Source organism: Heloderma suspectum, chromosome 3 (assembly GCF_057233095.1).
Source record: "Heloderma suspectum isolate Gila_16-S chromosome 3, 16-S_ref, whole genome shotgun sequence".
NCBI classification, from domain to species: domain Eukaryota; kingdom Metazoa; phylum Chordata; class Lepidosauria; order Squamata; family Helodermatidae; genus Heloderma; species Heloderma suspectum.
Window position 1 is genome coordinate 184,878,054 of NC_139460.1, and position 23,622 is coordinate 184,901,675.

General features: G+C 45.3%; 1 protein-coding gene across 1 annotated transcript in view; it reads left to right on the top strand.

The window, feature by feature from the left end:
- PSD (pleckstrin and Sec7 domain containing) overlaps nucleotides 1–23,622 on the top strand; it is a 214,467-nt gene that overhangs the window by 187,808 nt on the left and 3,037 nt on the right. Inside the window, exons 11-15 of the mRNA XM_084845159.1 lie at nucleotides 17,948–18,126; nucleotides 19,635–19,705; nucleotides 21,716–21,873; nucleotides 22,573–22,717; nucleotides 23,128–23,271. Of these exons, the coding sequence (XP_084701285.1) occupies nucleotides 17,948–18,126; nucleotides 19,635–19,705; nucleotides 21,716–21,873; nucleotides 22,573–22,717; nucleotides 23,128–23,271 (697 nt within the window). The remainder of the gene's footprint in view (nucleotides 1–17,947; nucleotides 18,127–19,634; nucleotides 19,706–21,715; nucleotides 21,874–22,572; nucleotides 22,718–23,127; nucleotides 23,272–23,622) is intronic.

Consider the following 23,622-nt stretch of genomic DNA (forward strand, 5'->3'; position numbering starts at 1 on the left):
TGGTGAGATTGATTCTGGACATTTTCCCATGGTGCATTGCAAGGGAAATTTCCCTAATAGCAGTTCACTTTGCCAGAGTTGACAAAGTTTAAGCAGACCAGTTAAGTCGATCTTTTTGGGTATCACACAAACTCCATCCTGAAGTTGTTCACAACCTGTTCAGACAATGGGGAGTGCCTCTGGTAGACCTGTTCGCAACGGAGGAATATATGGTGTGCAGGAATTATTGCAGCAGAGCGGTTGTAGGTCTAGCCTCCTTGGGGGATGTCTTCCTCCTGCAATGGACTGAAGGGTTCTACTTCCTTTTCCTACCATTTCCACTGTTGACCCGGGTGCTATCAAAGATACTCAGAGACAACACAGCCTGCATACTCATCACCCCTTGGTGGCTGAGACAGGGGTGGTTTGCCCCACTACTCAGCAGGGCATGACACCAGAACCACTGGCTCCCACTGAAGCCTGACCTCCTGACCCAGCGAGACCGACGGATTTGACATCCCAATCTCCAAACACTGCACTTAACAGCATGGAGACTTCGAAGTCGGTAGGTGCACTGCAGTTCACAGAACTGCTTCATGTAATCTTTGAGGCGGCTCAGAAGCCAGCCACTAAACATGCCCTTAAATGGGTGAAGTTCTCTCACTTTATGAATGCGAATAAGGAAGACCCAGTTAATTGCTCACTGCAACAGGTACTGCAGTTTTTGTTGTCCCTATTTGAAACCTGGCACCGAAAAGATGACAATGTTGGTGCCAGGTGGGCCTCGGCAGGGAGTTTATTCCATAAATGGGGAGCCACAACCAAAAAGGCCCTCTCCCGCCCTCTGAGCCTCCCTTGGAGGAGGCTCCCAGAGGAGGACCTTAGATGCAGAGTGTAGAGTATGGGTCGGTTCATGCCGGGAGAGGCGTTCCATCAGGTACTGTGGTCCCGAGCCTTGTAGGGCTTTATAGATCAAAACCAGCACTTTGAATTAGGCTTGGAAGCATAGAGACAGCCAGTGCAGGTGTGCCAGAATCAGTCTTATATGTTCAGACCTTCTGGTCCCTGTTATCATTCTGCCACATTTTGCACAAGCTGCAGCTTCCGAACCGTCTTCAAAGGTAGCCTCACGTAGAGCACGTTGCAGTAATCTAATTTGGAAGTTACCAGAGCATAGACAACTGAAGCCAGGTTATCCCTGTCCAGATAGGGGTGTAGCTGGGCCACCAAGCAAAGTTGGTAGAAGGCACTCCATGCCACTGAGGTTACTTGAGCCTCAGTGGACCCACAAGCTACGAACCTGCTCCTGCAGGGGAGTGCAACCCCATCCAGAACAGGTTGAGCACCCTCCATCTGGTCAGGAGAACCATCCACTAACAGCATCTCAGTCTTGCCTGGATTGAGTTTCAGTTTATTAGTCCTCATCCAGTCCATTGTCACAGCCACACACCGCCCATCCACAGCCTCACCTGAAGAAGATGAAAAGGAGAAATAAAGCTGCGTGTCATCAGCATACTGATGACAATGCACTCCAAAACTCCAGATGACCATACTCAAAAGTTTCATGTAGATGTTGAATAACATGGGGGACAAAACCAACCCCTGCGGAATCCCATACTGGAGAATCCACGGGGCCAAGCAGTATCCCCCAAGTACCACCTTCTGGAACCAACCATCCAAGTAGGAGCGAAACCACTTCAATGCAGTGCCTCCCACTCCCAACTCGGACAATCACCCCAGAAGGATACCATGGTGGATGGTATCGAAAGCCTCAGAGATATAAAGGAGAATCAAGAAGGTCACACTCCCCGTCTCTCTCCCGACATAGGTGACCAAGGCTGTTTTTCATGACAAAACGTGGCCTGAACCCCGACTGAAATGGATCTAGGTAATCAGTCTCATCCAAGAGTGTCTGGAGCTGGTTAGCAGCCACCTGCACAAGAACCTTGCCCAGGAAAGGAACATTTGCCACTGGCCTAAAATTATTAAGATTTTCCAAGTCCAGGGAGGATTTCTTTAGGAGTGGTCTCACCACTGGCTCTTTCAGGCAGCCCGGGACCACTCCCCCTCACAAAGAGGTACTTCCCTAGCCCAGCCAGCTGTTCCTTCCCTGCCAGTTTTTATAAGCCAAGAGGGGCAAGGATCCAATACAGAAGTGGTTGCATGAACCAGCCTTTCTGTGGGCTCTAGTGGAACAAATATGACATGATCTTTCAATAAGTATCTTATCTGATTCTGAATCAATGACAGGGCCAAAAAAGGATTTTCAGCACATGGCACAGCAAGGCAGAACTGAGAAGGTTGAAGAACTTGCAGAGTAGGTCAGCTCAATGCTTGTAGTAGAAAAGAAAACCACTAGGGCTGTATGGGTATATATAGATCTCCAAGAACAGAGCAATAAGGCAAGAACATTACAGCTTACCTTTGCTTGATGACATCAGTAGCAGGCCGGAAATCAAACAGGATGAAAACAGTACCACCACCACCCTTTTAACAGTTAAGAAGATGGATCTTCAAAAGATCAACTTTTGGGATATCGTTCTCACCAGAGATCTTCCAAAGAAAGGTTCATGAAATGCTAGAGGATCTGGAGATCAATGTTATGATATTCAAGTAAATGCAAGTTCTAGAGACCAACAAAAATCTAAGAGCCTTACTGACAAGGTGCAGGAGAATAACCTAAAGCGGAATGCCAACAAAAATGCAAATTGAGGTGGAGCAAGTAAGCTTTAGCCATATCCTAAAATGGAGAGGCATTAGACCAGACCAATTTCATGAAGCAGCATTCTCCCAGGATTGGAAATTATCCTAGGATGGTGACCTATTTTTCATGATTCATATTAAGATTGGCAGACATCACACCACAGAATAGGGTTGGAATTGCAATCTGAACCTCCTAAAATATGTGGGTTGTCATCAGCCTGCGAACAAATCTAAGTTACTATGAAGAAAGAATTAATAGTGCAAGTAGATGCCTCCCAAAAAGCCATGTCTCATACACAAAAGAGCTCCAGTAGCATATGCTTCAAGAGTATTATACAGAGTGGCCCAAAAGTAGGTATACAGTATAGTTTATTTGCATTTTATCACATTATTACATTTACATTTGTTTAACACTGTTTAATCTTGTAAGTGCTCGAAATGTATTCCATCAACATTGCAACATTCCTACAACATGTCCTACAACACCTTCGCTGGACAGTGCACCCCACACTGTGACACCTGGCTGGTTCAGTTGAGATGTGATAGTCAAATGAGGATTTTCATCTGCCCAATACACACAGTTATGCCTGTTCATGTGGCCTGACAACTTGAAAGAAGCCTCATCTGACCAGATGATCTTATCAAGAAGGTCTGGTTCATTAGAGATTTGGTTACGCATCATCTCACAGAATTGCAACTGACGGTCTGGGTTGTCCTCCAGAAGACCATGTAACAGTCTTGGACGGTACGGCTTCAATTTCAATTTACACATTAAGCGTTGCAAGAACATTCTAGGTATGGATAGCTGCTTAGACACACATCGTGTGGACTTTTTCGGACTGTTCACAAATGTCAGAGCGACTCTCATCTCATTTTCCTCTGTAATAGATGTCCTAGGACACCCAGATTTCAGTGCATTAGCACCTGTTGCTTCAAATTTATCTCGAAGACAGTACATTGTCAGACGTGTTGGTGGAGGAGTGTCAGATGCTTTTTGCCACGCTGTGCGCACCCACTCGGCATTTTCAGTCTTCCAGTACTGCTTTAGAATCCACTTTCTTTGTTCGTGACTCAAGTTTGCTGCCATCATTCACAATATCAGTAAAAAAAAATAACTAAACAACTAAACAACTGTATACCTACTTAAGGGCTTCACTCCCCTCACTCTCTACACTTAACTGATTTAACTGTCACACCCTGTCACTCACTCATCCGAACTGTCATTCTGACTCCACCCACACATCTTCTACTCACACATTCTCTCCCCCTCCCATCAACATTCTAAACAACTGTATACCTACTTTTGGGCCACCTGGTACATCAACTTAGTAAAATGATGTCCAGCTAGAGAAGGAGCTGTTGGCAGCATTTTTAGAAATGTCATTAGCATTTATATGGCCACCTGATCACAATAGAAACAACTCTTAGCTGCTATACTCAAGAACAATGTCCCAGACATTTTGCTGTGTGAATAGTGTCCCCCCGCCACACACACTCACACACACACACACACACACACACAATCAACAGTGCTGCTGACTTGCTCACTAGGGGCAAGGGTCCCTGGCTAGAAAGATTCACTCACGACAGCCTATGACAGGCTTAGGACTGTCCTAAAATCCAGGGTGGGGAATAGCTTTTGGCCTGGGGCCAAATTCAGTTTTGGAGAAGCTCTTGGAGCTGCATTCCAGTGGTGAGTGTGACCAAAGGAAAAGGGGTAGGGTTAAATACCAGCATATTTTAGCTTAAAGCCCTTAACTGCCAGTAACTAAGCCGTAGGCATTTCAACGTTTAGGAAAAAGGAGGAAAAATGGGAGGGGAGAACTGAAAAAGCCAGAAAGCCACCAAACGATTTGTGGTTAGGGGAATGGGACCATCTGGGCAACTCTGGAGGGCCAAAAGAGCCAGATTTGGCCATGGGCCTGGATTTCCCAACCCCTGCTATAATCCTATCTCGTGCCACCAAGATTGTCAATATATGATAAAAAGCAAAGGTAGATGTGTTGACCATAAGTAAAATTCAGCTCCTTGGTATTCTGAGGAGCTGAGGGCAATGAACGACTGTGTCAACAATTAAAGCACAAGTGGCAGAAGGCTCAGAACAAATACGATCAAACACAGGTAAGAATTCACTTGTGATCTTATTCGGTGGCAGTGATGGCAGCAAAAGTCCTGCTTCTCCGCCACCATTGCATCTGCTCAGTGTTGTCCAGTGGCACTCTTTTGTGTGGTTAAGGTGTAAGTCTTGGGTGTAAGTCTTGGAACACAACAACTTGAACCCTCAAAGGCCTGCTGTGAACAATTTGCCAGACACTTTGCAGATAAAATCATTCCTATTTGTGCTGTTTTGGATGCCATTGTTTTGACATTTGAGTCTGATATGGATGGGGCTGGTGCACCATCTAGTTATGTTATGGATACCTTTTGGCTTTTGCAACCTGAGGATGTGGACAAACTGCTTGGAGGATTGAGGCCTGCTACTTGCCCTTTAGACCCTTGTCTATCCTGGCTTGTGAAATCTGCCAGAGGTGGGCTTGATATCTGGACCTCCAAGGTAGTAAATGCCTCCTTGAGGGATGGTAAGGTCCCTGTAGCTTTGAAAGAAGCTGCTGGTGGTGGGGCCCTTGCTGAGAAACCAAATTTAGATCCTACAGTTTCAAAACTGCCATTCTTGGGCAAGGTCCTGCAGAATGTGGTGGCCTCACAACTCCAAGCCGTTTTGGATGAAACTGATCACCTAGATCTGTTCTAATCAGGTTTCAGGCCTGGTTATGGGACAGAAACAGCCTTGATCGCCCCGGTTGATGACTTACACCAGGGAATGGATGGGGGGAGTGCAACCTTGTTGGCTCTTCTGGACCTCTCAGTGGCTTTTGATACCATTGACGATCCTTCTGGATCTTTTATCTGGATTGGGCTTGGGAGGCAGTTTTAAAGTGGTTCTGGTTCTTTCTGGAGGAGCGCTCTCAGAAAGTGATGCTGGGGAACTTCTGTCCCACCCCATGGCCATTAGCCTATGGGGTGCTGCAAGGTTCTACCTTGTCCTCCATGCTTTTTAATATCTACATGAAACCTAGGGGAAATCATCAGGAGGTTTGGGCTGAAATGTCATCACAATGTGGATGATACTCACTTCTCCCTCGTTTCCATCTGCACATCCCAGGGAGGCTGTGGAACTCCTGAATCAGTGTCTGGAGGCTGTTTTGGGATGGATGAGGGTGAACAAGCTGAAACTTAATCCAGATAAGATGGAGGTACTTGGGAAACCACCTACTTCGGATGGAGGTTTACAACTGGTCTTAGACGGGGTTGCATTCCCCCTAAAAGACCGACTGTGCAGTCTGGGAGTCCTCCTGGGCTCTGAGCTAACTGGGGAAGCCCAGGTGGCTGCCGTGTCCAGGAGTGCATTTTACCAGCTTAGGCTGGTATGCCAGCTGCGGCCCTATCTGGAGAGGATGGACCTTGCCTCAGTTATCTATGCACTAGTCATGTCCAGGCTGAACTATTGTAATGTGCTGCACATGGAGCTCTCTTTGAAGACGGTTTGGAAATTTCAGCTGGTGCAGAACGTGGCCGCCTGTTGTTGAGGGCGAGGCAATTTGATCACATAATGCCTATACTGCACCAGCTGCACTGGGTACCAGTGTTTCTGAACCCAATTTAAAGTGCTGGTTTTGACCTTTAAAGCCTTAAACGGTTTGGGACCAAGTTACTTGAAGGACTGCCTTCACCCATATCAGCCTGCCTGCACTTTAAGATCAGAAAGAGAGGCCCTTGTCATTTGCCCACCCATGAGAGCAAGGTAGGCGACCACACCTGAGAGGGCCTCCTCTACAGTGGCCCCACACCTTTGTAACAAGTTGCAATTGGAGGTCCGCTATGCTCCATTGTTGAAGGCTTTTAAGAAGGCCTTGAAAATGTATTATTTTACCACAGCCTTTTCTTGACATGACTGCTGTTGCTGCTGCTGCTGTTGGTTTTATTGTTGGCTTTTATAACTGTTTTTATATATTTTATTGCTGTGAGCTGCCTTGGAAGGGCTTCTGCCCTGAAAGGTGGCCAAAAAAAATTTAAAATAATTTTTTTTAAAATCCAAAACACATGTTAGTGTATTAACTTTATTAGGCTAATCAAAAGATTACAAAAAATGTGTTTTTGGATCCCCAGATTGCTTCATCTTCCTCCAATGTAGGGTCCTGTTATAGAACAGCTAATGGTCTACTGGTAAAAAAGAAAAAGTCCCCATTCCATCTTGAGACCCTGTACATTTAGACACTGACTTGACCATCTAGTCAGATTCCCCCCTTCCCATATTCCCCTCCCTAACCTGCTTGTTAGAATATCTTGTCTGATTAAGAGATCTGGAGGTCTCAAAAACTTGCACATTTTTATGATCTTTTGATTGGCCTAATAAAGGGGATATGGGTTTTATAATATAAAACTAATATGGGGGTTTGGGATTTTCCTTATAGTCAACACAGCTACTTTTGCTTTTTGTGTGATTTAAAGAATACCGAAGTTAGTCATTCCACAGTGGGACTGCACACTGGAGGACGAGGATTCTTGTAAAGCTTCCCAATTTGGCTTCCATTGACTTATTTAGAGCAGCATCTAAAATTATCTCCTGCTTTGTTAATTTAAAAGACTTGCGAATTTCTCTTTGTAGTCCACCGGTAAAATGCTTCTGAGAAGAGTTAGATTTTATATTTTCTTAAGTGGAGGATCCACCATTTCTAACCCCCAGCAGCCCTAGGGATTGCAGGTCTAATCAGAAACCATCACATGACCTGCAGACCCTAATTTGAATGTTTGCGGATCCCTCCTCCATCATTCCATCTTGGGACCCTGAACCGCATGACCTCTGCCCCCAAACATGCTGTATTGATCTAGGGTTCTGATTCTGTCAGGTCAAAGCAGATTCTTTTGATTACCAAGATGAAACAAAGTCACTTGTGCAAAAAGATGACTATTTGATAGAAAATAGATGCAGAAGAAAGTTCACACCTCTCCTCAGCCAATGAAACTGTCACAGCTGGAGTGTCTATCTGGAGAAGCTATACCTAAGGCCACAAGTTCCTCTAAGCTGGCCTGCACACACATTGCCCAAATCTCTTAAAGTGAGACCAAAGTGCAAAGCCTGTGGATTGGATCTTATAAGCTTTTCTGCTGGATGCTCACCTCTAGCTCATGAGCTGACAGGCACCTCCTCTTTCCCCTCTTGAGCTAACAGGCCAGCACACACAAATTCAGGAGAAGGGGGGCTTCTCCTGCTCAAAGCATTCCAGCCTGGGAAACTATTTGCCTCTCTTAAAAGAGAGAGGCCCCAACATTCCAGCTGTGAGAATCAAGGCAGCACACCAGTTATCTCTTTCACTCCATGAGGTAATGGGGCAAGGCTTAGCAATTTCTGATTGTTGACATATGGAGCTGTACTTGCTTGGAACCAATAATGGCCTGGTGTAAAAGGCCTGCTTACTTAACCATGAAACTGCTGGTTAAGTCAAATGACACAGGTCTGCTACCAGGATACAAGAACTCTGTGAAGTCCACTTCTTTAGTTTATTAACCAACTCACTACATGTGCTATCAGAGCAGTCCATGTTTGTGTTGCCTCCATGAGCAGAGACTGCTGTGAAAGTGCACATTGAGGGTTTGGCAACTGCCCTGATACCCTACGAAGCTACAAAGCAGGTCCAAAGTCCTGGGACCAGTCCTCTTTACTTTGGACTGCTTCCGGGAAGATCCACTTTGCTTTGGAGAATGGATAAATATGTCCGAAGTGGCCCACTTCTGATCAGTATTCAGGCTTTGTCTAAAGTGAATGCATGCAACATTTTGTTTGCAAAGAAGAAGTGTTATGTTAATTAAATGTGCACTTACCCCATAAGTACAGCCCAGGCTCCCCCATCCCCTGGATTAGCCCAGGGGTAGGGAATCTGAGGCCCTCCAGATATTGACCCCCATCATCTTGGCCATGCTGGAAGGGGCTGATGAGTCCAGTAACATTTGGAAGTTCCCACCCCTGGGCTGTGGGGAAATCCTGCTTCAGGTCTAAATTTTAGAGCCCTGCCAAGGAGCTGTATCTAAATAACCTTGTTACATTATCAGCATGTGGAGCCTGAACAGGAGGTTCAACGAATGCACTAAGGCTTTTTATTGTTTCTTTTCAGGAGAAGGAGATGCTGTTTCTTTTAGAAGGCAGCACTTTAATTTGCAGAACACTGCAAACTTATGTAAAACCAAGTTTGGACAAAGAATAGCAGAAACTTAGGCAAAATAAACTGTTTGATGATTAAAAGTTTCTTAACTTTGCATTTCTTCATGACTACCCAAAATGAAACAGATCTCTGTATTCTCCAAAGCCATGCAGTTACCTACTTTTCTGCAAAGATATTCTCCAGCTCTTGGAGACTTGGGTAGATGGGTTGTTCCAATGCATTTGCCAAGGATACCAGGATTTGTATGGTAATTTCTTTCGTCTTCCAGAAATGCAAAAATGCTACCAAAAGTATTTTTTTGCTCCAATTATACAGTCAGGGCCAGAAATATTGGAACAAGGATAACTGTTTTGGCACCAGTTATCCTTGCATAACTCTGTACACCACCACATTGAAGTTGAAAGGAAACACACCCAGATGGGAGCGAAGTCAGGACTTTCAGCTGTAATTCAAGGGGTTTGACAAAAGTGGGGCACTAACCATTCAGGAAGGACAGCTAGTGGCATACATATATATATATATATATATATATATATATACACACACACACACACACACACACACACACACATTGTTGGTGGCTCATAAGTAATGGAATGAATGGCTGACAAGCAGCTGCATGGCCAGGTGTGGCCTGTTTCCTGGGTACCCCCATGACCAATCAAGCAGATAAAAGGCCTGGAGGTGGTTCTGAGGGTTACATTTGCATTTGGTAGCTGTTCACTGGAACTCCCAACATGAGGTCCAGACATGAAGTGTCCATGTGAGTGAAGGAGGCCATCATTAGGCTGAGGAAACAAAATAAACCCATCAGAGAGATAGCAAAAACATTGGGAGTGGCCAATACAACAGTTTGGAACATCCTGAAAAAGAAGGAATTAACTGGCAAGCTCAGCAACAGCAAAAGGCCTGGAAGACCACGGTAGACAACTAAAGGGGATGACCGCAGAATTCTGCTCAGGGTGAAGAGGAACCCTTTCACAACATCTAGCCAGGTCAAGAACGCTCTTGCAGAGGTAAGACATTGTCAACATCTACAGTCAAGAGATGGTTTTATGAATATAAATACAGAGGCTTCACAACAAGGTGCAAACCACTGGTAACGCTCAAGAACCGAATGGCCAGATTAGCCTTTGCCAGCAAACACCTAAAAAAGCCTGCCCAGTTCCGGAATAAGATTCTTTGGACTGATGAAACCAAGATTAACTTGTACTAGAATGATGGGAAGAAAAAAGTATGGAGAAGGAAAGGAACGGCTCATGATCAAAAGCATACCACATCATCTGTCAAACATGGTGGAGGCAGTATTATGGCATGGGCATGTATGGCTGCCAATCGAACCGGGTCACTGGTGTTTATTGATGACCTGACTGCTGATAAAAGCAGCAGGATGAATTCTGAAGTGTATCGGGCTATACTTTCTGCTCAGATTCAGCCGAATGCTGCCAAACTGATAGGACGCCGCTTCATATGGCAGATGGATAATGACCCAAAACATACAGCAAAAGCTACCCAAGAGTTTCTCAAGGCAAAGAAGTGGGATGTTCTTCAATGGCCAAGTCAGTCACCGGATCTCAGCCCAGTAGAGCATGCTTGTCACTTACTGAAGACAAGACTGAAGGCAGAAAGACCCACAAACAAGCAGCAGCTGCAGGCAGCTGCAGTAAAGGCCTGGCAAAGCATCTCGAGGGAGGAAACTCAGCATCTGGTCATGTCCATGGGTTCCAGACTTCAGGCAGTCATTGACTGCAAAGGATTTTCATCCAGGTATTAAAGGCGATCCTTCAGTTTGAAATGATGTTGGTTTGTTCCATTACTTATGAGCCACCAACGGTGGGTGTGTGTGTATGCCACTGGCTGTCCTTCCTGAATGGTTAGTGCCCCACTTTTGTCAAACCCCTTGAATTACAGCTGAAAGTCCTGACTTCGCTCCCATCTGGGTGTGTTTCCTTTCAACCTCAATGTGGTGGTGTACAGAGGCCAACTGCCAAAATAGTTATCCCTGTTCCAATATTTCTGGCCCTGACTGTATGCATTTACTTAAGGTTATGTTTTTCGCTTACCATATAATTTACCAGGAGCTGAAAAGGAGTTTATATACTCTGAAAGGAAATCCTGAATCTCCAGTGAGTCTCTTTGAAGGTTGTTAAAGCAATACAGAAAGTAAAAGTGAACCATTTCTTAATGAAATTATCAACGTGACCCTTTCTTTCAATTTACAAAATGTGGGAAATTTAAACATAGTTTTTAGTGTCACTTGCCAAAATGCCCATAACTCCTTGCTGCCCAAATAAAGAATTGCACAGCAACTAGTCCTTCCTGCCAGTTACCCCAGACAGTGTGTATCGACAAGTTGTTTTATTAGGAACAGGAGGGTTTTCCTTCACCTGGTGACAGAATTGAAGCAGATTTATTTGCAGGACCTGGACTGTTTCTACAAGGGTTTTTTGATTTGTTTTTTAAATTTAAGCTGCTGCTCTGGGACCAGGATAAAACTGCCCCATCTGAGAAGGTGGAGGCTCATTGTCAACTTCACCTCAGACATGGAACTAAGAATCTGTACATCTAAGGCAGCATTGAATATAGGGGATAGAGTATGAGCCAAACAAAGGAGTGTCTGAAATATTAGTTTGGGCTGCGTCGCATCTTGTATTGGGAAGAAGTAAGTGGATCAAGACTGAGTGGATCAGACTTACCAAAATTAAGATCCCTACATTCAGACATGCTGGATCTTATTGCAGGGAAGCAGGTACTGGGTCTTAAGTCCTTAGGTTTGAGCCTGTCAGGGCTTTTTTACACTTCAGTAGCTGTGGGAGTTGCCTCGCTATGTGGAAAAGCGAGGGTCATGTCCATCTATTTCCAAGGCCCAGGTATTAGACCTAGCTATTACAACTCCCTTGGTAGTCTGCTGCTTTTTTCCCTTTCTGGTTCATAAGAAGGCTTAGGAAGCAATCCTATGGCCACTAGACACTGTCTAAAGGGCCATAGGATGTTTCAGTTTCTGGGATCCAAGGTCGGCACCAGGGCTCTGACCTCAGAGCACGGAAACCATGCTCCCCACTCCCTCGTAGTCTGTGTGGTTCTCTCTGTGCCGGTTACATTTCTGTGCTCAAAAACGGAGCACGGAGACCGAGAAAAGGGGGTGTTCCCGGGAGCGGGGAGGAGCTGTGTGTTGCACAGCTTCCTATGTGCGTCCTGGCCTCCTTCCCTCCCCCAAGCCATGGCTAGAGAGGCAAAATCGCCTCCATGCTCCAGCCATCCTGCATTGGATACACAGCAGCCTCCAACTTTGTAGGCTGCCAACTATCAATAGGATGGTGCCTTTTATAAATGTTTTTCAAGGTCTTGATCTTTATACCCTTCCTTGGTCTTTTTTATTGCTGATTTGACAGAATATTTGCCAGATGGCTATGTAGCTTAGGCTACAAAAGCCTAAAAGTACAACACTGATATCAGCAGTCAGAACCACATTATACCCAAAGCTTACCAGGCTCCCCATCTTGAATAGATGGAAACCACAGAGAGGGAAGGCTTAACCTTTTCTTCCCCCAGTGTGATCTTGACAAAATCCACCCCATCCCTCCCCACCATACCCAGGAAAAAAGTTCCTACTGGAATTGAGTTAGAGCTTTATTCACAGGAATTGATAGCAGGTGTAGAGGTGTGATTTTTGTTTGGACTGCACTGAGAGAGGACCAGGTGAAACCTCCCCTTCCCGTTTCCTCTTGTCCCAGTGAAAATGGGGGTGGGGGTTACAGCTGCTATGTTTTTTAAGAAACTAATCTGATGCCTAATGATGCATTTTGTGTCTTGGCCCTTAGATTGTGAGCTCGTGGGCAGCATTTGTATCTTTTTAACTTCTGTACAGCACTTCTGTGTCTGTAGAATGAGTACCTAGTAGTAGTAGCAGCGGCGGCATATAAATGAATCACAGAGGCAGTCAAATCATGCTGTTTGGGCCATATGGTGCATTTTAGGTCCCCCTCAGAACCAAAACCTGCACAGAATGGCAGGTTTGGACAAGATCCTTTGGGGTTAGGAGTGTTGCTAACTCAGCCATTTGATGTCAGTAGAAGTGCAAGGCCCTCTTGCACCCTAGGTGAAGCGGGCTGTGCAAGCGTCTCATCTGCTTTCCACCACCATAGACTTGTTCAATAGATTTGCTGGGATTAATTATCCTGGTGTGTAACCCTGTCTGCAAGTCAAAATAGGCTGTAGCCATGGAGACACCTTGGCTTAGGTGGATTGTTGTTGTTCAGTCATTCAGTCGTGTCCGACTCTTCGTGACCCCATGCATGGACCATAGCACGCCAGGCCTTCCTGTCCTGCGCTCTCTCCCGGAGCATGCTCAAGTTCATATTCATTGCATCCGTGATGCTATCTAGCCATCTCATCCTCTGCCGTCCCCTTCTCCTTTTGCCTTCAGTCTTTCCCAGCATCAGGGTCTTTTCCAGAGAGTTTTCTCTTCGCATTAGGTGGCCAAAATACTGGAGCTTCAGCTTCAGTATCTGTCCTTCCAATGAGCACTCAGGGTTGATTTCCTTTAGGATGGACTGATTTGACCTCCTTGCAGTCCAGGGGACTCGTAAGAGTCTTCTCCAGCACCACAGTTCAAACGCATCAATTCTTCGGCGCTCAGCCTTCCTTATAGTCCAGCTCTCACAGCCATACATTACTACTGGGAAAACCATAGCTTTGATTAGACGGACCTTTGTCAGGAAGGTGGTGTCTCTGCTTCTTACTATGCTGTCTAGGTTTGCCATAGCTTTCCTCCCAAGGAGCAAGCGTCTTTTAATTTCATGGCTACAGTCACCGTCTGCGGTGATCTTGGAGCCCAAGAAAGTAAAATCTGTCACTGCTTCCATTTCTTCCCCTTCTATATGCCAGGAAGTGATAGGGCCAGATGCCATGATCTTTGTTTTTTTAATGTTGAGTTTCAAACCAGCTTTTGCACTCTCCTCTTTCACCCTCAACAAGAGGCTCTTGAGATCCTCTTCGCTTTCTGCCATTAGGGTGGTATCGTCTGCAAATCTGAGGTTGTTGATAATTCTCACAGCAATCTTAATTCCGACCTCATCGAACCCAGCATTTCTCATGATGTACTCTGCATATAAGTTAAATAAGCAGGGTGACAATATGCAGCCTTGTCGTACTCCTTTCCCAATTTTGAACCACTTGGTTGTTCCATGTCTGGTTCTTACTGTTGCTTCTTGACCCTCGTACAGGTTTCTCAGGAGACAGGTAAGGTGGTCTGGTACTCCCATCTCTTTAAGAATTTGCCACAGGTTGTTGTGATCCACACAATCAAAGGCTTTAGCGTAGTCAATGAAGCAGAAATAGATGTTTTTCTGGAATTCTCTTGCTTTCTCCATGATCCAGTGAACGTTGGCGATTTGATCTCTAGTTCCTCTGCCTCTTCGAAACCCAGCTTGTACTTCCGGTAGTTCTCGGTTCGCATACTGCTGAAGCCTAGCTTGTAGGATTTTGAGCATCACCTTGCTGGCATGTGAAATGAGCGCAATTGTGCGGTAGTTTGAACACTCTTTGGCATTGCCCTTCTTTGGAATTGGAATGTAAACTGACCTTTTCCAGTCTTGCGGCCATTGTTGAGTGTTCCAAATTTGTTGGCATATTGAGTGCGGCACTTTAACAGCATCATCTTTTAGGATTTTAAATAGCTCAGCTGGAATACTGTCATCTCCGCTAGCTTTGTTGTTACTAATGCTTCCTAAGGCCCACTTGACTTCACTCTCGAGGATGTCCGGCTCAAGTTCAGTGACCGCACTATCATGGCTACCAGGGACATTCAGATCTTTCCTGTATAGTTCTTCTGTGTATTCTTTCCACCTCTTCTTAATCTCATCTGCATCTGTTAGGTCCCTGCCTTCTTTGTCCTTTATCATGCCAGTCTTTGCACAAAACGTTCCCTTGAGATCTCCAATTTTCTTGAAGAGATCTCTAGTCTTTCCCATTCTGTTGTTTTCCTTGATTTCTTTGCATTGTTCATTTAAGAAGGCCTTCTTGTCTCTCCTTGCTATTCTCTGGAACTCTGCATTCAGTTGGATATATCTTCCCCTTTCTCCCTTGCTTTTCGCTTCCCTTCTTTCCTCAGCTACTTGTAAAGCCTCATCAGACAGCCACTTTGCTTTCTTGCATTTCTTTTTCTTTGGGATGGATTTCATTGCTGCCTCCTGAACAATGTTATGGACCTCCGTCCATAGTTCCTCAGGCACCCTGTCTATCAGGTCTAATCCCTGAAATCTATTCCTCACCTCCACTGTATATTCATAAGGGATATGATTTAGGTCATACCTGAATGGTTTAGTGGTTTTCCCTACGTTCTTCAATTTCAGCTGAAATTTTGCAACAAGAAGCTCATGATCTGAGCCACAGTCAGATTTGTTTTGACTGACTGTATAGAGCTTCTCCATCTTTGGCTGCAAAGGACATAATCAATCTGATTTCGATATTGACCATCTGGTGATGTCCATGTGTAGAGTCGCCTCTTGTGCTGTTGGAAAAGAGTGTTTGCTATGATCAGCGTGTTCTCTTGGCAAAACTCTATTAGCTTTTGTCCTGCTTCATTTTGTACACCAAGGCCATGCCTGCCTGTTATCCCAGTGATTTCTTGACTTCCTACTTTAGCATTCCAATCCCCTATGATGAAGAGGACATCTTTTTTTGGTGTTAGTTCTAGAAGGTGTTGTAGGTAGAACCGATCAACCTCAGCTTCTTCGGCATCAGTGGTTGGGGCATAGACTTGAATTACTGTGATGTTGAATGGTTTGCCTTGGATTCGTACTGAGATCATTCTATCATTTTTAAGATTGTACCCCAGTACTGCTTTTCCCACCCTTTTGTTGACTATGAGTGCTACTCCATTTCTTCTAAGGGATTCTTGCCCACAGTAGTAGATATGATGGTCAACTGAATTAAATTCGCCCATGCCTGTCCATTTTAGTTCGCTGATTCCCAAGATGTCGATGTTCAATCTTGCCATCTCATGTTTGACCACCTCCAGCTTACCTTGATTCATTGATCTGACATTCCAGGTTTCTAAACAATATTGTTCTTTACAGCATCGGATTTTCTTTTCACCACCAGACACATCCACAGCTGAGTGTCCTTTCGGCTTTGGCCCAGCCGCTTCACTCTTTCTGGCGCTACTTGGAAATACCCTCTGCTCTTCCCCAGTAGTATATTGGACACCTTCCGACCTGAGGGGCTCATCTTCCGGCGGCGTCTCTTTTAGCCTTGTAATACGTTCCATGGGGTTTTCTTGGCAAGAATACTGGAGTGGGTTGCCATTTCCTTCTCCAGTGGACCACATTTTGTCAGAACTCTCTGCTATGACCTGTCCGTCTTGGGTGACCCTGCACGGCATAGCTTATGGCTTCACTGAGTTAGGCAAGCCCCTTCGCCACAACAAGGCAGTGATCCATGAAGGGGTTAGGTGGATATATTTTAGTAATCATTGTGTTTGAGGGAAATGCAGCACAGTAGATCCCCTGGCATGGTGTGGAGCAGTACCAAGTCATGATTCACAAAGAAGGAGCATGCCTGGCCGAACACCTGCCTCCAACCCTGAAGTGATGGGCCAGCACATGCCCAATATGGTCCTTTGCTGTGTGTGTGTCTATAAGGCCAGACAAAAGTGATTCCCATCTCAATGTTCACATCCGGGATTTTCTTTCAGAGAGCTTTCCTTCATATCTTTGCCTTGGTCTGTTTCAGCCTCTGTCTGGTTCTTTAGAGCCCCCCTTGGGCTGGGGAGGTACAGGACAGGAGAGGTCCTGGAGGAATGTGTAATGTAAGAATCTCAGCTTGCATTTGAAATAAGAGCAGGACTTTGTCAAAGTTGCTGAACTGGCAGATTCTGCTAACCTCTCTTGCCTTCATGACAAGGCCAGCCCAAACAAGGCTGATAGGATGACCCAGACTATGGAGTCCAGCCTTGTGATCCTCCATAACCATACTGTGGGTTGTGTATGTATGGTAACTTCGTAAACTATTGTAGATCAATCTTTCTTTCTACTCTTCCTCCAAGGGGCTCAGGCTGTCACTGCCTGCAGTACACATTCCTTTTTCTTATTTTCCCATCATTCTCTTTGGGCATAGCTTCAGTGATGAACAAAGCATGAGCCCTTACATGCCCAGACTACTTTTCAGTTTTTTTCTACATCTCTGGCAAGTTGTTTTTGTTATACTGTACAGGATAATTGCACTACTAATCATTCAGCCTTTTAAAAATAAAACAAATTGCCCCGCCCTCCATTACTCATAATAATGGATGTATACAAACAGCCCAATGATGAGTTTTTGTCTTGATTTTTTTTTTTAGTAAGTGAAAGATTGTGTGCATATCCACTTATCCAGAAAACACTGTAAGGCAAACTCACACCTCTGTTGCATAAAACTAGCAGAAGCAATTGTGATTAAGATTTAGGAAAGTATTTTTCTCCCTGTGGTAGGGCTCCTGTCCTTTCTCCTGCTGTTATACTTGACAATTATCAAGTTGTGATGACTGGACCATGGCCACTGCCACAACAGTGTTAAAGGGGAAGTTGTTCCCATTGCTTGCATAAATAATTGTCTGTTCATAGCCTGTGGAGGACCATGCCTGGACAAATACCAGTAATCAGATAACTGTCCTGTTGGATATGCTGAACATACAAAAGGTACAAGGTTGGATTCAGACTTATTCATACCTAAGAGTAGATGCACTGAAATCAATGGGATTTATGTTAGAGCAGACCCATTGAAATCAATAGGACTAATGTCATGACTAAGTCTCAATCCAGCTTATGTTTTGCTTATGCCCATGGTGGCAATCTGCCACTTTGCTGAGAGAATCAAGGGTATTCGGTGATCCTAGCCATGCTGGTCCATGTCCCTAGGTGTAAACAGGCAACTATACCCTCATTAATGTTGACTTTGGGTCTCCTAATGTGCCATTCCCTGGCTTAAGGGCTTGAAATATTTCATTGGTGGGAGCATATGTCAGCTGGTTTGAAGATGTTAATCCCTAATGCTTGTTTGCCCTTCAGAGATGAAGAAGAACTGCGCAAATCCCTTTCAGAACTGGCAGACCCCAACCCCAAATCCATCAAACGCATCAGCAGCTGCAGCAACCCTTTCCTAGACTTCTCACAGGATCCCAGCATTGCTACATACAAGCATGGTCTCCTGGTGCGCAAGAGCCATGCTGAGCCAGGTTGCAAAAAGAGTACGTGTGGCAGTGGGGGGTGGGGCGGGGGGGAGATGATTTGGGGCCTCACTGTTGCCTGGAGGCCATGTGGGAACAACGGCTCTCCTTTGCAGGCTGACATTAGGGTTAAAGTAGGTAGACACCCCCTGAGATAGGTAATGCTTGGTAGAAACAGTGCTTAGGAGAACATCAGGCTGGAGCCAAGGGTGAGAGAGAGACACACAGAGAGAAATGAACACTGAGGGGCTGGTATATGAGCCACCAGTTTACTTTGTTCTGTGTCCTGGATTGTCTGCGAAACTCCTTTGAAAACCAGGAGGTCTACTGCAGGTGGAAAAAATGGTCTTGCAATTTCAGAAAAGGCTTTTGGCCACTGCAGGCCTGTTATCCATGAGCAGCGAGGCTCATACTAATATTAATCTCCCACCTATCTTTCACAGACACAGAAACCTTCCTCCCACCTATCTTTCACAGACACAGAAACTCTTCTACACTCATCCATTCAGCATATCATCTGGCTTGACCTTTACAGGGTACGCGCTTTGACATTAATATCCCACTTTTCCTCCAAAGCAGTTCAAAATGGGTTACGCATTTTCACTTGAAACAAAAACCCACTGGTAGAAACAGTGTTCTAGAGCTTAAGAGAACATCAGGCTGGAGTGAAGGGCTTCTGCACATCACCACACAGCAGATGCAGAAGCAAGTTGTTCTGGTGAAAGTTGTGCAAGTATTGAGCTTCAGCGCCCAGCCCAGCCCTATCTTTCCAATGTGGAAACTGGAATGTGGAAATTGTATGTGGAAATTCTTTGTTTCTTGCAGATTGCCAATTTTGGTAACATAATTTCATACTGCATGGTAGCACAGAATGCAGTACTTTCAGGGAGGGAACCAAGAAGGTTGTATAGAGGGGGAGGGTCGCTAGCAGGACTGCTGGGGATAAGCTGAGCTCATCTGCCAGGTGACAACCTTCTCTCTTTTTACACTTACTCCTCTCTCTCTCTCTCTCTCTCTGGCCACAGTTTTGAATGAGAGGGTGGGGGAGAAAGATACAGGGCTGGGATAGAGGCTTTCCTTCAGCTTCCCCGGTGATACATCTTGTTGACACCCTAATTAAAGATGGGAAGTCATTTGCCTGGGTCTGAAGTTCCTGCCCCATACCAATGAATGCAGCTGCAGTGCGCATTCCATTTCTCCTGCAAAATCCTTCCTAATCCCAGGCATTTAATGCCTCCCTGATCTGATTAGGTGTTACCCATATGTTTTGTAGCAACTGCCAAGTACAGATTTACCTGACAGGAACCACTCATTGTGTCTGCTTCCTCTAAGCAGCAGTCACAGAGCCTTCAGCAGCTGCCTGCTGCTCACAACCTTGGCCTAGAAGGCAGCAGGCCAGGACCACACTGCAGTCCTTCCCTTCGCTAGCACCACCCTCAAGCTCAGACACCAACATCCATGCAGCAATCGGTCACTCCTGACAAGGCCTTTGTCTAGCAGCAGCTTTCATACTGTCTTTTGCTTGACAGCCCCAAGAGGAAAGCGGGGATGGAAGACTTTCCATGGGATCCTGAAGGGCATGATCCTGTATCTACAGAAGGTACAAGAGCCTCTCTTTCTCCCAGTGCATAAGGTGGGTCCAGACCTCCCTGATTGCACACACTCTGCAAAATACAGAGCACTTGAAATAAATGAGCTAATCCTATTTGCTTAGAGTTTTTTGTATATTTTATTCTTCTAAAAATGCAGGGATGGATCAAAACGTAGTCATGCTGATTGCAATCAATCATGACTAAGGTGGGACAAAAGACAAAAAGATCAGCAAAAGCATTGAGACTAGTTGGACAGAAAGCAACAGAAAGAATAGTAACCACAGAGAGTATTGTAGTGCTCTTTCCCCATGCTGCCTTGACCCCCAGATGTTGTTATCAAGCTACTGCCACCATCACTACACACACATGCAGTTAATGGGGGCTTCCTAGACACAGCCCATAGCCTGAGCTTTGCCACACAGCTAAATAAATTATAATCTCTAGTCCTGAGGATATTTCGTAGACTATATTTGTGAACAGAGTGAGATTGCTTGGAAAGTCCAATCAGGTAGCAGAGCCCAGATTCCATGTACAAGCACATCCAAAATGACAGTCATTCGCTCAGCTTCAGTCCTGGTGGAACAGTGCCTCTTGCAGTATCAGGGCAAAGCCTCCTCTTCTACCTAGCTGATGGCTAGTGTCTTGAACAAGCTGCTTAGATCCTACAGTAAGGTGGGGCATGTTGCTACATTCAGACTGTTAAAAACTAGGACACTCAACTGGCATAAAATATTAATATACCTACTATACAAAATGTATGCGGGTGTCACATATTCACAGGTTTTGCTCCAGAAAGCAAATATAGAAATTGAAGTTTGTAAAGCACATTGCAAATCGTATGATGATTGGCCTTACAAGAGCCCTGTGAAGCACATCCTTACTAAAACATTTTAGTCTACAGGTCCTTATCCAACTGTAACTACATAATTTTCATTCTTAGAACCCTTGAGTTATCTTCCAACTCTTCTTGTTTCCTTTAATTCTTGCTAAACAGCAAGTAACCACTAGTATTCAGTTTTAAGCACCCACTGCATTACTTGACTTTAGGGGCACAATAAACAGTAGGGATTGACTCAGATTCAGCCATTACACAATAAACATGGTGCTCACCCATTCAGTGCCAGCTTGCAAAGAAAGAAAAGGCAGGAACAGGACATGGCAATCCCCCTGGGGCTGCGCCTTGATCTGGGGATGGCCTTACAAAGCAGCCATTTTGGAGAAATAGCATTTAGCTCATGGAATTTCTCTTCACCACAAAGCTCACTGTACAGGAAGCAAATCAGGGACAGATGCATGCACACCTTTGGATTGAGTAATCCTGTAGAATACTGAGTAACTGGCAACTTTTACAGACCTCTCCTTGGCGGGCTAGGAAAGAAGTAACTACTATTCCTTTCCTGAAGATTTTTAACTAGAAACCCTTCAGAATTTAAGCTGATCTGCCCTTGAGCATAAAGTATGAACTGGAAATGCATAATCACATGACTTAATTTGTAAAGTGATCCCACTTCCCTGAATTTCAATGTTTAACGGGATTGTTAAAGGGTTAATGGGATGGTTAGGAGCACGGGGTGGCTGTACATCACAGAACGTAATGGGAAGCAACAGCAGGCCACAACCCAGGCACAATAATGAATGAAAAAATGCTAACTGCTCCACACATGTGCCTCAGTTTCCAAGGCCTTTAGCAAAAATGCCCACATACTTTAAGGTTTATCTTTGTAATTTAAATATGAAATAACTAAAATAAATGAAGCCAATAATAACACTTCAAATTCTGCAGCAAATATTTAAAAAGTGTGCTGTTTGCCTGTTTTCTGGTCCTGGCATCAGGGATTTTCTCATGCATAAATGCACAAAGTTCCATTCTCCATTTCTGAGGCCTCTTGCCTCAGCCCTCTCCAAACTAAGATCAGGTTCTTAGGTGAGAATGAGGGAAAGCCCCATGTCCTTTTGGAAGGTGGTAAGTTTCAGGAGAGGAGCACATCTCACACATAGACAATCTGCCTGTATTTCAGGAGGAATATAAGCCTGGCAAGGCCCTGGCAGAGGAGGAGCTAAAGAACGCCATCAGCATCCACCACTCCTTGGCTACCCAAGCATCAGACTACAGCAAGAGACCCAACGTCTTCTACCTCAGGACAGCTGACTGGAGAGTCTTCCTCTTTCAGGCCCAGTAGGTAGTTGGGCTTAGTCCTGTCTGGAAAGCCCTGGATATCGAGGGGGAATGGGAACATGGGATGCAGCAGAAGAGCTGGTGGGAGGGTTTGCTTTTCCTCCAGGCACTTGCTGAACCTCACTAGCTCAGAACTCCCTCTGCATTTGCTTTATCTCAGCCTTCCCTACTCTAATTGCTTATCTCCTGCCACCTCCTTTCAAATTGCGTATCCCTTCCCCATAGTCGCAGCCTTTATGCTGCTGAAGAGCAAGCAGCCAGCAGCAGTTTCTATGAGAGCATCTCAGACACCTTCAGTCCCCCTGCCCTTGAAATTTGCTATACTTCTCCATGGTGAGAAGTACATGTTTTGGTAAACTGTGTCCCAAGATGTTACTTAGCTTGGCAGCATTCTCAAAAGGTTCTCAAAACAGGTACTGCCCAAGGAGTGCCACTATCCTGAGGCCAAGGGTGTGTGTGCGTCTCATCCCTGCCACCTCTTCTATTTGTCAGTCTGCTGGCTAGTTGTACCTGGCCCAGAAATATCATGCTTTTGCGTCAGATGAATGCTGCCCTTTATTGGAATAGACCTATGAGCCATAGAGACCTTCCCCTTTTTAGGCTTCACATGCTAATATAAAACCTGGAGCAGAGTATAGTCCTAGCACTAGTAAGTGCAGATGGAGAATGGCATCTCTTTACTTTTGCATCTTCCTCCAGGAATACAGAACAAATGCATTCCTGGATCACATGCATCAATGTGGTGGCAGCCACGTTCTCTGCTCCCCCATTTCCAGCTGCCATTGGGTCTCAGAAGAAATTCAGCCGCCCACTGCTGCCCAGCTCCACCACACGGCTGTCTCAGGTAAGTGGAGGACCTATTCTCTGACACCTACTGGCAATTTCTACTATAAGGTACCAGAGATAAAAATAGTAATACCAGTGATAGCATTGCAGTGGAAAAGAAATGAGGGAGATGATGGAACTTCCAGATTTAAAGGACTCCCTTGAAGTGGGAGAGGCAGGAGGATAAGCTGTCCCTGTCCCTGTGCAGGAATTTACATTTAGGTGGATACAGAATAGAGTACAAGACAGCTAAAGAAACTGGTCACATTTAGCTCAGAGAAAAAGCAGCTCTCTGAAAGGGGAAGGAAAATAGCTATAGGGCAGGTTATTGTGGAATAATGCAGCTTGGGGGCGGATTAAGTATCAGGAAAAAGTGGTGCAAACAACAGAGATTAAGAGCAGAGAACTTCTTTCCTTACTCTTTCCCAGGAGGAGCAAGTGAAGAGTCATGAGACCAAATTCAAAGCTATGGCAGCAGAGCTACTGGAACACCGCTCCTCCCTGCCTGAGAAGAAGGTGAAGGGCAAAGAGTATGAGGAGCTGAAGCAAAAGGAGGAGTATCTGATATTTGAGGTTAGTGCAGGGGGGCACACCAGACCCATTTCCACATAGAATTTGGTGGAGATTCTAGCCAGAGGGTTCTCAAAAGTAGAAGCAGGAAATCCCATCTTTAGCTACAGCAGCCCCCCATCACCTGCAACCCAAGCTCAAGGACACGGGTGCTTTGCAAGCCTCTGCTGGGTCAGACCAAGATCCACCTAGCCCAGCATCTCAATTACAACAGCAGCCAGCCAAAGGCTTCCAGGAAGCCCACAAGTCAGGCAGGAAGGTGCCAGGCCTCTCCACTGCTTGCTCCCAAACAACTGGCACAGCGGGGCATGCTGTCTCTTCTAGCTGTAGGTGCCATAGCTGCAAATACATGAA